Source organism: Poecilia reticulata, chromosome 7 (genome assembly GCF_904066995.2).
Source record: "Poecilia reticulata chromosome 7, P_reticulata-male-v2, whole genome shotgun sequence".
NCBI classification, from domain to species: Eukaryota; Metazoa; Chordata; class Actinopteri; order Cyprinodontiformes; family Poeciliidae; genus Poecilia; species Poecilia reticulata.
In genome coordinates, this window is record NC_088836.1 from 16,168,091 (window position 1) to 16,181,829 (window position 13,739).

At 38.6% G+C, this 13,739-nt stretch overlaps 1 protein-coding gene across 7 annotated transcripts in view; it reads left to right on the forward strand.

Moving 5' to 3' along the window:
• wnk3 (WNK lysine deficient protein kinase 3) overlaps window positions 1-13,304 on the forward strand; it is a 40,941-nt gene extending 27,637 nt beyond the window's left edge. For 4 of the 7 annotated variants that reach the window (XM_017305797.2, XM_081608988.1, XM_081608987.1 and 1 more), the window contains 14 exons: window positions 310-353; window positions 555-684; window positions 1,354-1,470; window positions 1,558-1,659; window positions 1,747-1,792; window positions 1,893-2,048; window positions 2,138-4,062; window positions 4,227-4,473; window positions 7,234-7,319; window positions 7,393-7,730; window positions 7,842-8,077; window positions 8,166-8,237; window positions 8,535-8,692; window positions 9,150-13,304. In XM_017305797.2, the coding sequence (XP_017161286.1) occupies window positions 310-353; window positions 555-684; window positions 1,354-1,470; window positions 1,558-1,659; window positions 1,747-1,792; window positions 1,893-2,048; window positions 2,138-4,062; window positions 4,227-4,473; window positions 7,234-7,319; window positions 7,393-7,730; window positions 7,842-8,077; window positions 8,166-8,237; window positions 8,535-8,692; window positions 9,150-9,689 (4,197 nt within the window). In that variant the 3' untranslated portion in view covers window positions 9,690-13,304. Of the gene's footprint in view, window positions 1-309; window positions 354-554; window positions 685-1,353; window positions 1,471-1,557; window positions 1,660-1,746; window positions 1,793-1,892; window positions 2,049-2,137; window positions 4,063-4,226; window positions 4,474-7,233; window positions 7,320-7,392; window positions 7,731-7,841; window positions 8,078-8,165; window positions 8,238-8,534; window positions 8,693-9,149 lie in introns of those variants that run through there. The other 3 variants (XM_008413606.3, XM_008413605.3, XM_081608989.1) reach the window with 3 other exon arrangements.
• The last annotated feature ends 435 nt before the right edge of the window (window positions 13,305-13,739 follow it).

Consider the following 13,739-nt stretch of genomic DNA (forward strand, 5'->3'; position numbering starts at 1 on the left):
GTTAGGTCTCTGCTATTATTTTCACCTAGTTTTAAGCCTAGTCCTTTAAAGTTGACTAAAACTAGCTTTTAAAAATTAATTTGCTCCATGACACAACATTAGCCCAATATCCTAATCTGAGGTTTCATTGTTTACAGCGTCATAAATTGGATTTTCTCTTGAGGTTCAAGAGGTTCAATTCAATATCATATTACTCATACTCCAAATATTGCTTGATTTTCAACATATATCGTAATGATATGGTGTATGGTGATATTTGTCTGTGTATTGTTTTTTCTTATGCATTGTGTGTCTATGAATACTCTGCAGGATGGGCCATACCTGGCAAGTGCAGAATGTCATTCTTCAACAGGGTATGTTTTCTCATAAAATAAAGTTTTCAGCTAAACATATGTTTATCCTTTTAATGCTTCCTTTTTAAAATACTATAATCAGCATTGACTTTTTAATATTTCTTCTTTTTCAATCTGGCTTATCTTTGTCTTACATGTATGTGGAAAAAAAGGCTTCATTATTTGATATTTGATATTTAACATCCCATCTGTTGACCACAGGTCTGTGAATGGAGAAGACATTCAGCACAATTTGGGAAATGGAAAATCTGAGAAGTCAAAATCTCAGAAAAAGGCTTCCTCTCAGAAACCTGAGAAAGGTTCACATCAGTTTCAATTGAGCATGCTCCAGGTGAAAGACCTAAACAACATGTTCATGACATTAATTACCATTACCAATTTTTGGTCACATGTCAGTGTTTCAGATAAAAATACATTTTTTAGCATAAAACAGTCCGAAGTCAAAAAACATTCCAGAGATAAAAGTCCCTTTCATCTTAATCCTTAAAGAACAAAGAACATCTTAATCCCCAAGACTTTTGGGGAAATTTCCTGTGGCTTAACAAGAAAAAACTTAATTTCTGTTTCATTTGACAGAAGAAAAAACATAGTCAAAGCAGCCCCAGACCATCATGATAATATGGTGGTCTGGGGCTGCTTTGTTGCTTCATGACTTGACTGAATTGCTATAAGTGATGCTATAAGTAATGGAACCATGACTTCTGCTGTCGAGCATAAAATTCTGAAGGAGAATGTTCAGGCTATGTATTTCAAAAATTTGCACCGCCAGGTTCACCAATGACCATATCAAAAAGCAAACAAAATGAAGATTTAAAAAGTCCGAAAGTCTTGGGTAACATTTGATATCTTGCGCAAAAAATTCAGTTCAATATTGTCCAACATTAAAATTTGCTTGTCGATCGTAAACAATGAAGTGTGACAATAAAACAAAAACGTCTATAAGAAAGTAAAGTTCTTGATTAACTGGTATATTAATAATTGTCTTTTATAACATCCACAGGTGTCTGGGAAAGGAGACAATTTGGTAGAGTGTCAATTAGAGACTCATAGTAACAAAATGGTGACATTCAAATTTGATATTGAAGGAGATGCTCCTGAAGATATTGCAGATTACATGGTAAAGCTTCTAATGTTTTGATAATGTTAATACTCATACTTAACTTCATTCACAGTTTCATAACTGCTGTCTGGTTGTATATTTTAGGTAGAGGAAGACTTTGTCCTAGATTTAGAGAAAGGGAAATTTGTGGAGGAGCTTAAATCGATTGTGAAGAAAGCCCAAGAATTTCTTCAGACACATACACAGGTATGTTTATGTAGAACCAACAATTTGGCCACTGCTGTTTGCCTGTTAAATGAATGATAACAAATTTGACTCTGTTTTCTCTACCAGACTGGATCAACTGACCAGTTGCAAGTGAGCACTCCTTCCACCTCTGGTAAGTGTTTTAGTTTATTTATTTTCTTTACTTCCTAATTGACAAAATAAGAGAGAAAAAATAATAATTTTCCGACTAATAAACTATCCTTATGGTTTAGTAGTGGAGTCAGTCCCCCAGTCATCCCCAGTGGGACGCTGGCGCTTCTTTATCAACCAGACCATTCGTCACAGAGACTCCCTGTCTAGCCAGGGTGCAGTCACACCACCACCAACTGCTGAGACTAAAATCCCACAGTCTCCTCAAAAGGATGAAGGTAAGACCAAATTAGGTGTTAATGTTGTGGCTTATTAATACGACTGAGAGAATAGCAAAAACTAACTGTGTGTCTTCCATTTACTTTAGAAAAATATGCATCCCAGACTCTTGAATCCTTTATTGAAAAGGTTTCTTCGCCCCACAACACCCTCTCCTCTGCCTCATCTCCAGCCTCTGCTGTCACTGGCTCAGCCTCTGTAGCTGACACTGTGGCTTTTGAAACCATCTCTGGACAAGCCTCTGCTCTGGTCACTACCCCTTCAGTTGACCAGATTCCCAGTTCTCTTTCAACTACAGCAAAACCAACCCCTGCTAATATCCCCACTTTGAATGCCACTCCTGCTCTTATGTCTTCCCCAACCAACACCATAGTTTCCGGTAACCTAATCCCTGCAGTCACCAGTGTTTGCTCCACTCTAGGTCAGAGTTTAGAAGATGCATCAAGGCTATCAGCAGTCGAGAAGTCTTCAACCTCTTTTCATTCCACTCCTGTGGCTGCAGTGAGTCAGCTTCCCATTGAGGAGCAGCAGACATTTTCCCAAATGGCCACCACAGTGCCACTGCAATCACAGCTGCAGCTACAGCCTGCATCACAGCAACAAGCAACAACACAGTCACAGCTGTTAGCATTGCAGCTTGAACAACAGATACAGCAGTTAACACCAAAACAACAGCTATCGCAGTGCCATGAAAACCCAGATCAAAGTTTGCTGCAGCAAGAGCAGCCACTGCTGCAGGAACCACAACTGCTGCAAAGGCATACAGCTGTTCAACAACAACTTCCTGAGACATTGGTGTTGCCTCAGTCAATTCAAAGAGAGTTGCTTCAACCATCTGCACAGTCACTACAGATTCTGCAACCATTGCAGCAAACCCAGCCACCACAGCAGCAACCGTTGCAATATGCTGGACAAATGATTCAGGAGTCTCTGTTTCAGCAGCTACCACAACAAGTTCTGACACCTCAGGCTCTTATAGTCTCCCAGCAGCAGGAGCCACAGCATCAACAGGTGGTCTTGCAACAGATGATGCAGCAAAAGCAAATGTTGCAACCTCAGCTGCAGCAACAACAGCACCAACTCTTCGTAAGTGTAGCAGCTCAAGGTCAAATGTTGCCCACATCCACAAGTCAACAGTTTCTCCAACAGCAGGCACAGCTAAATGTTACCCCTTTACCACAACATCAGATTTCACAACCGAGCCAAGTGCCTGCTGAGCCTGTGCAGCCACAGACACTGCTTCAACCCTCTGAGCAGCAACACGACGGGACTAAAACCACAGATTCATCTCAGAAGCAGCTGCAGTTTGCAAGTCAGACGCAGTCCTCTTTACAGATGTCTGAATCAGAGGTCTCTACAGGAGAGACGGAGGACACAGGCAGCTTTTCTGCCCCGCTTCACCCTTCATCTGATTCCTCTTTGCCTCCGCTCCACCTCGCCTCGGCTGAACCCCACCTACCCAGCCTTTCCCTAACAATGACACCATCCCCTGGTCAGCCGTCCTCCGTGGCTGAGTCAGACAGTGAAGGTCCCCCGAAAATTGAATTCGTTGATAACCGTATTAAGACTTTGGATGAAAAGCTGAGGAACTTATTGTATCAGGAGTATAGCAGTGGGGGAATGCTACCTGGAGCTGCCTCTATTCCTACATCAGCTGCGTCTATGTCAGTGGGAGGCGATGAGTCGTCTGAGCCCCAGTCACTCCAACGTTTGTCTTTTCGCTCACCGGCCACTTCCTCAGACACCTCCCCCCACACCCCATCCTCAACTACCTCCTCCACCACTCCCCGTTCCTCTTCTACCTCTCCTGATCCAGAGAGAGGTAGAGGGGAATATGAAGCTTTATCAGAAGTTGGAAACCTTGTTCTGTCTGAACCTGTTGAGCAGCAACCCATCCCCTCAGTCCCCTCTGCTTCGGCCTCATCCACCAAGCCCATTTCTTTCCGTGCTCCCAGTAAGGATGGTACTGCTGGATCCCAGCACTTACTTGTATCAGGAGAACCAACTGTACCTGTAAGTAAATACTGAAAATAATATTTGAATTAGCTGTTTACAGTTCACAGTGTAAATGTAACTCCTCTTTAAATGTCTGTGATTACTTGTAAATGTTTAAGTATCTCTCCATCTTTTACGTCTCCCATTCATGCTGCCAGTCTTAATTGTCCTAACTGTTCTAGGCTGTACACCCACACTCTGACACCAGTGCCGTCGGAGATTCATCATGGCCTTTCAGTCAGCAACCGATCTCCCTTCAGCATGGACAGCAGCAGCACAATGCAGGAGGTGGATATTTTGGCCTAAACCTGACATGTCCTAGTATCAGAAATCCGGTTAGCAAGAAATCCTGGACTCGAAAATTCAAAAACTGGGCATGCAAACTGCGCCACTCCGCCAGCTTGTTCAAGAAGCCCAGAGTCCCACAAGGTAGCGTCCTTTTAGGGAGCGAGAGAGCACGACAAGGGAGAATGGGGTGTTGGGGCATGGAACTAGATCTAACGTCTAGTACTAATTTTAACTTGGCAAAAAAAAAATTCTTAACCTTAAAGAATTAATAAAAATTTATGGTAACATGTTTATGTGTAAAGGTAAATTTGTCAATTCCCTTCTTTCGTATATAGTTCCCATGTAATTTACGTGTTGACATCACTGCATACTTTATTGTTTGCATTTTTTATGTTCCGATTTTTTTCACTCTATATTTCATTTTCTTAAAAATCTTTCTTTTTCCATGAGGCACTCTGAGGAAAGAACAGTGGAGTGTAGAGATGGTTTTAGGAGGAGGTTGACATCAGACATCTGATGCTCTCCAAGTCCAGATGAGCTCTGGAGCTAAGCCCAGCTGTGACTTGTTCCCAGGACGTGTCTTTTCATATGACACTCTGCTTCAATACCCCAAGCCGGGCACTACCAGCATCCACCTCACCTTCTGACTCAGAATAGACAGCGCATCATGTCATTACACAGATAAGACACAAAACAGCTAAGCTTACCTTACTCAGAAAAGTTGGAAAGCTGGTGGAAACATCCTCCAAAAGACTTCCAGACTTAATAAAATCTTGAATGTCAACTTAGGGACCTAAAGCAAAATTGCACAATACTTTTAGTTTTTGTAATGAGTTTTTTAAAAAAAACCTTACATCCTTTTTCTTTGCTAAGTAATATTGAGCTACTTAGCAAAATTTCAATTAAACAGTGTGACTACTTTTGCAAGTCACTTAATATGTGATGAGCTTCTATTTAGAATCAATGTGCACTTTGTTTATGGGATAAGTGAGACTGTAATTTAGGATACAACTATTGCAATATTTTGTCCTTTAATACCATGACATATTTGGAATTTTGTATAAAATAATCTTATATATATAGCTATTACATATGCGGTTTGCAGAAATCTTTATGAAATTTGAAAAATTCCATTCCGAATTATATAGATATATTGTTGAACATCTTACTGATTACTTTAAGTAGTGAAAGACTATTAATGTGTATCAAAGACAAGTATCCAGATTTTAGTTATTGCCTCAACTTCAGTGTCTTGCATAGTTAAAGCTTCATGTAAACCAAAGTGAACTTTTTATGCAGGAAATGGTTTGAAATCGATCATGGTTACAATCCCCTATGCAGAACTGCAATATAATGCAAGCAATGCTAGAAAATCTAAAATGAGCTTCTATAGACTAATTACATTAGCTTAGCTGTGTAATACAGACAATATGATGCTAAACTGACCTACCAGCATCCAGACCTATCTTACATTAAATAAATATCATTCTGAGATCAAGAAACCAGGAGCCAGAACAGTGGACCAAGTAAATGTTAACACTGATATTTTTCAGAATCAGCTTTTTATTGTTTTTTTTTTTTAAACTATTTAAAAAAATCAATAATAGGATAAAATACAGGCTTCCTGGTTTTAAGAGATGTGCAGAGTTGTACACAGTATTTATTTATGGAATATACATAGAATGTGTAGGCCTCACTGTTACTGCAGGGATTGTAATGGTAGGGTTTCCACATATCAAAGTTCCATCATTTTGTTAACATGCTCCATCCATCTTGCATGTTTCTGTTTTTATATGTTACTTGTTTAGTAGTAGCTTAGAACCTCTCCTACAAGAGCACATGCATGAGCACCTTTGTTATGTTCCACACCAGTGACTAATAATGGACCGTTATCTGTAAGTAACACTTGTAACAAACTTCAGCATTTTGTTTATTTTAATTTTTTATTTTTTTTTTTGCTTGTTTGTGTTTGTAACTCTTTTAATGTTTAATTTAAATATTGTGATGGTTATCCATGTCTACACTTTGCTGTAATGCTAACTTAAGTACCCAACACATTTACTATCTACAGTGCCTGGCAAAAATATTAATACTTTTTTACAATCTTCTTTGTATTTTATTGGAATAGACTAACACTAGAATAAGAAACCCACTGTTTTAAAAAAAATGGTGGCAGCATCATTCTGTGGGAAGGTTTTTGTTGACAGACCCCATCAGAGTTGATGGGGTCTGTCAACAAAAAAGAGCTAATCAAGCTACCAAATTGGCAGGAACATTTTTGTCTCTTAATGTGCAAGGCTGGAAGACATTTTTTATATTTATTCGTAAAAAGTTTTTTTTTTTTTTACTTGTCATATTACTTCAATTTTACAATTTTATTCACTTATTTATGTTAATTTATCACAGTAAATGCCAACAAAATAGACAGAAGTTTGTTTTTGTTGTGACAGAATCTGAAAAAGTCGGAATACTTTTGCAAGGCACTCTTTATCTGAGCCCAGATCTTAAATGGGATGTTGCACTTTTTGTGATTTTAAAGAGAGAACAAACATGAAACTGAGGGCTTGTTGGGTACACAGCATTTCACATTAGCAACAGTTTTCTTAAATGTCTACAAAAGCTGCATTTTTGTTTTTCAGGTTAATGTTCATAGCTTCTTAAATACGATACACAACACATACTGACTTTACAAGATGAAAATCTACAATGTTGGCAAGTTGATAACTCAACTTTGTTCATGTTTCTCATCTATGTGTGTGTTTGTGTGTCATTATTTTTTTTTATTTTTTTTTTTACATTGATTTGTTATATTCATCACTTTTGATTTGTGATTCTGTGTCCTTGTCTTTGTGTCTCCCTGTCCTTTTTTGTTTTTATTTTCCCCATTTTTTTTTTTATCAGAGGGATATTTGTGCAGTGAGGCACTTGAAGATGACAAGAAGGAGACACCATTAAGCTCACCTCAGCTGTGCAAAGGTCGATTTCAGGTAGGAGTCGTGCATCTCAACTTTAGCTTCTACGTTTTTTTTTATCTGAACTAATATCTCTTTTGGTTATTAGGTGAATCCAGTTCCCCAGACCTCCCCTCCAAAGGATCTGCCTTCGGGTCAAAGTAGCACTCATAGGAAAGTGGGACGTTTCTCTGTGACGCAGACCGTGACGAAAAAAGAAGACAGACAAACTGACAGCTCACCAGTGTCTCGTGATTTGGGACGCGACAGGAGGAAAACTCAGGCAAAAGAATGGGATAAAGAAGACTGCAAGATCACCCCATTGAAGGGCCACCCTTCTCGCGGTTTTGGACACAGCCACTCTCCACTTGGCAGCACTGACGATGATGATGAGAGTGAGCTGGAAGATGAAGGGCTTAGAAGAGAACTTCAGAAGCTCAGAGAAAAGTAAACCAATAACAGATCAACCTGTTAATTTTTTTTATTATTAGTTTATCTTTACTCAGTATCAAATAGATGAGCATGTTTTTGTCTTAATATCATCACCTGTTTTTGTAGGCACATCAGAGAGGTTGTTTTCCTTCAAGCCCAGCAGAACAGAGAACTTCAAGAGCTCTACAGACAGCTTCGTTCTCTCAAAGACCAAAGACAAAGTTTACCTGCCTCTCTGTGCCGAACTCCTCCTCTTCCTGCTGCGCTGCCTGTCGTTTCTCCACGCAGGTCCCGGATGGCCAAAGCTAAGCTTCGCTCCCGGCCCCACTCTCACATGGACAACAATGGAGTTCCACACTCTGGTTAGGCGACTGTGAGGCACATTTTCCCCATGTTTTTAAAAGTATATTGTTGCCTGAACGTGTCTATATGCTCCTATGTCTGTTCCAGGGATTCAACAGTCGAGCAGTTTTTCGGGTGGCGAACAGGGTAGACTCCGCTCTGCAGTGCCTGATAGAAAAGGTAGGTTCAAATTTTAGTGGTTTATCTAGACTTACTAATGAGTTTCGGGGGGAACAAATGTCGATTTGATTACGAATGGGAAAAAAGAAATAAACCTTGTAATAATTTGTGTTATTCTAGATTTTATTTATTTTCCCTGTTTAAAAGATGTACCTCCCTGTCGCTTTTCAATACTCTGTCATCCGTCACTCAGTTTGTCCTTTCATGTAATCCATGCACGAAACTTAAAAAATACATTCTGTAAAGCAACCCAACATGTAGGTAGTAGATGTCATTAATCATTTCATCTTTCCACAGATCACAGCCCGTCAAGGAAAAGCACATTCACTGATGAACTGCACAAGCTTGTTGACAATTTTACAAAGGAGGCAGTAGGTCCTGCTCCAATCAAGCCATCTCTGAATCAAATCAAACAGATCCAGCAGGTACAGGGAGGCTGGAGCCAGTCTGCAGAGGTATGACTAAACGCAATGAAATGCATAGATGGGTTTTTGCTTTATATTATTATGTGAATAGATTTGATCAATATGGAGTATGATTTTGTTTTAGAAAGTTAAGTTATTTGTTATCTGCTTACAGTAGCGACAGAAGTATAATGTGTGAACTTTCTCACATTTTGTCACATTGTCAGAACAAACTTTGGTATATTTTATTGGAGTGTTTTTTTAATGAATTAATAGAATGTAATACACAAGTCTAATGTGGAAGGAAACGAATGCAAGGTTTTCTGAATACTCTGTTGACACACCTTTTGCTCCAATCAACTTTTATTATTTTCTACCTTCTGTTGAACTATTGCAAAAATGCAATGTGGCAAAATGTGTCATACATAAATGGATATGGACACTTTTGACAACTTGAAGCAAAAATAATATGAATTTTTCTTAGTATTTATTGATGTAATAATTACAGGTGGGCCGACCAGGTTGGTTTCCAGCAGCCCAACTGAACCCCCAGGCACCCTTAGCCTCCTCTCCTTACACAGGTGGAGGAACCCTGACCACCCTGTCCTCTCCGGCTCCTCCACCCCAGCAATCACACATGTGTCAAGTACCGCAGATGCATCAGAGTTTACACCTCCATCAGCCTCCCCCCCTTCAGCAGATGACCTATCAGCAGTCTCCTATGTGCCAGCAAATGCCACAACCTCGGATGCAAACCTCCATACAGTCACAGGTGCAGCCCACCATCCTGCTGCCCCAACCAACACCTCAAAGCCAACCGCTGCTGCCTTCCCAAATCCAAATCCCGGTGTCCACGGCCACGTCGCTGCTGCATGGAGGTGGGCCCGCCGTACCCACTGACAGCACCGCAGTTATTGGGGGTGTATTTTGCTCCTGTTCCTCCCCCTCGTCTACCTGTTCCTCATCTTGCTCGACTGCTGCTCTACCTTCCAGTGCCAAAATTCACCCAACAAGCCCAACCTCTACTCTTCCTTTGGGGCAAAAATGAAACCAAGAGATCTGAGAAATAAATGTGAAGCTCCAAGAGATGGTGATACCCTAGTGATTCGAAACATAAATCAGATTCATTTTGGAGTGATAATTAAGTGTTATATGTGTGGGTAACCTGTGAGTGAAGTGAATATATGTATTCCAGCATGGTTCTTAGCCTCCTCTCCTTATGAGGAAAGGAGGCTCCTGTAAAACAAAAAAAAACACAAAAAAAACAAATTAATATAAAATTCAACCACTGGAGTTACGGATGATTGGATGTTGATGTGTAAACGTCTTTAATGTATGGGTGGGTGCATCTATGAGTGTGGCTGCAGTATTTGTTGAATATTTGAGAACATATCAGATAATGATGTCCTTGGATGGAAAAAAAATTACCTGCAAACCAACTCTGCTGGACCTGGAGCCTCTGAAAGCAGAGACGGCGAGGACAAATAATTTTACTGTGGCAGCATTTTTGGCTCAGTTAGCCAACGCTCACAGTGAAAGAACTATCAAGTTTAAAAGTGCAATTAGTAATGATCATCTGAGTTGATCAGCATGTGTTGTATTAATCAATTTGTCTGAAAAAGCATACAACTTTTTTTGTAGAGATACAGTGATTATTGCCAGATCAATAGATACATTTTTATATGTTTTTTTTTAAACTAGGTTTGCAGCACAACACATAATGAAGATAAATTAAACAGAAATTATGCTTAAATTAAGCTTGGTCGACCCGTGCGCCTACTCTCATCTCCCATGATGCAATCTAACACGTATGTATTCTCGTGTTTCCTACAGCATGTCATTTGTCTTTGCATTAATATGAGTTTGAAATTATACATTGATTCATTAAAATTGTGTTCAGTAAATACCTGAATACTTTCCACTCAATTATGCATGACCTCATGATATGTGGGATTTTACCTGAGTGGAAGCTGCTTCCACTTGCGGTACACACACACAATCTCTGTGTAGTTTGGAGACTAAAAAGATAAACATAGCGTCGTAGATACAATCTGATTTCTCCATATCAAGTTAAACGGGGATCGTGCTAAAGAGAAAAACAAAGAAAAGGGTCAAAGTCACACAAACTAGGGAAACCATGCTGAATTAGTTATTTCAGTGATGCTTTTGATAACTGTGTTGTCGTGGGTGCATGACTGTTTGTCTGTTTAAAAGAAAGCCAGTGATGAGAGTTGCGTTGTGTTTTGTAAAATGAATTGCATCTCTTTTTCTTTCTTTGAAAGCAACTTCTCAGATGTCACTGTGCTCACTCACTGTGTGGAAATGTTTACTCCGCCTGTGTTCTAGGCTTGCCTCCTCAGACGACAGAAAGTAATAAAAGCTATTAGGTCTTAATGGTTGTAAGTTTGTTGTTAAATATGGTTGAGAATACTTCACACATTGAGTTATTGCAAAGCCACATAAAAGTGCTTATACCCCTTGAAAATTTTTGCACATAAACAACCACAAACTTCACTGCATTTTATTTAGATTTTTTATTATTTAGAAAGGAGTGAATGATTGTGAAGTGGAAGGAAGTTTGTTTTTCAAATGTTTTTTTCTACAAAATAGTGGAGCATTCACATGAATTAATCCACCTAAGTTAATACTTTGTATTAACTTAGGTTTTGCAGAAAGACTTTGCGTATCTGGAGACTAAATTTCTCAAAATAACTGAAGCTCAGTTTGATGTGATGAAAAGTTTTTGTTGACATCGATTCGCAGGTATTGCCAGGTGCTCAGCTGTATTTAGGTTTAGGCCATTCTAATGCAAACATTGTCTGATCTAAACTGTTTCAGCTCCGGTTGCATGTTTCGGATTGTTGTGAAGATGAACATGCAAGTATGGTGGCTTCATATTTAACGCCTTTTAATTTTCCCATCAACTCTGACCAGCTTTCCTTTCAATGCTGATGAAAAGCTTCCCTACAGCTTGTTGCCACCATTTTCATATATTCTTCATTCCGCGATCAGAGTGTTATAAATTTATCACACGTTTTAAACACAAGTTCAGTTTTACTCTCGTACTTTCTTTCAACAATTTACCAATATACCAAAATTTCCCTTAATATACACCTTAGTGAAGTGCATGACTAATGGTGGACTGTTTCGGATATTTTATAACCTAACCCTGTTTTTTTAAATTACTCCACCATTTCATCTCTGACCCGTCTGCTGTTATTCTTGGTCTTCATGAAGCAGTTTGTTCACCAATCTCCTCTAATAATCTTTATACTGAGATTAAGTTACACACAGGTGGATTTTAATTAGGTCACATCTGAAAGCAATAAGTTGCACTGGAATTTATTGAAGGGAGGATAGAGTAAAATGGACTATGCAAATTCATGCCACACTTGAGGTTTTTTATTTTAAAAATATTCTTAAAAAATTATTTTCCTTCCACTTCACAGCTACACACTGCTTGCTCTATCGCAAAAAGTAGAAGGGTACTTCACTGAATTTTGTGGTTGTAATGTGAGAAAATGTGAGTGAGTATGAATACTTTTTGAAGGCGCTGCATTTTGTTTGCCATTGATCATTTTAGCCGTGAACTATTTGGTTTTAGGTCCTGATCTTCAAGTCGATCAGAAGTGAAAATGTGGAGCTTAAACAAATTAAACCTGCAGGACCCTATTTTCTTAAGCCCATTTCAAGTGTACAACAACTGCAATCAGCATTTGATGTATTACCAGTTTGTTGATTTAATGATACATTTATCCATAGGCATGTTTTTAAAATTGATGGATATGTGTTTATTAGCTCACTCTGTAGTCAAAGCAGAGTTCAGTTTAATTGGTTAAAGAGAGATTGTAAGGTTTCGAAGACATGAGATTGCACAAAGTCAATCAGATATAAATAAATGGTTTACAGAGGAGTCGTTCATACTAAAGGGTGTGGTTGAGAAACTACATGCTGTAGAGTGTAAGCTCAAAGGTTTCTTGTATTTTTAGCTTTTCGAGAATTCCTACATTTTTACAAAGATGTAGAGCACTGCTAGTGAAGGTGAGATACTGTGCTGTGATGTCTGATACTAACGTGTGTCTAACAATATTTTTTGGGTCATGACGATGAAGCCTACTTTGTCTTTTTGAGTGTAACCAAATTGTTATCTGAAAGATGCAGATTATTTTTGTATTTTGGAACAGGATTGTACAAACTGTAAAAAAAAAAAAATTAAAAATATGTATGCTCATCATTATAAACTTGAAGTTAATAAAAATTTGAAAACATCCCTGTTTTCAAGGGGCCCCCGTAACTTGGTATATAACACCTTGTCAGGCACGATGAGGGGGTTTTCTTGTATTTGTAGAAAAAATTGGCAGTTTCTGACATTTTACTTCACCGTTGAAAGCTTTGAATTGTACTAAAATAATTGACACCAGCTTTCCTGTTGTGCTCCAGGTAGATTAAAATACACTAAGTAATGCAACAACAATCATTGGAGTCCCGAGCGAACATGGCTATGAATGACTGATAAAAGTACATATATTGGTGGGAAATCAAATCTGGAGAAATGCCAGAAAACTATGTTGCTGATGATTAAGCCTCTGTAAATTGTAACTAATTTGATTGTTGATTTTATTTATGTTTTGTAACTAATCAAAAATAAATATTGCAAAATCTTTTTTCCCTCATGTTTTTATTTCAAAGAGGTACGTGTGGATTCACAGTACGCCATTCTGACTCACACACTTGCCATTGAGGTCGTGCAAAGACATTTATGCCCCTTTACAGCGCAGTGTCAGTCTAGGCTTAGGATCAATGATGAAGGTTTGAAGATTGTTTTCAATTGAGCTCTTTTCATTTAGTAAAACAGAAGGAAATTTTGGACATTTTAACAGAAACTGTAAAAATATTGGAACAGATAGACAGAAATGTTCAAGTCTTTTGGGGACATCAGTTAAATTTTAGCATTAGACTATTGTATTTTACCTGATACCCTGGGACTTTAATACAATTATTTTTATGTTTAAACCACAAACTTAGTATTTTATTAGAATTGTACTTGATATCAATGCAAAGTGACTGAAGTGGGGGGAAAAGAGAATATGGTTTTAAT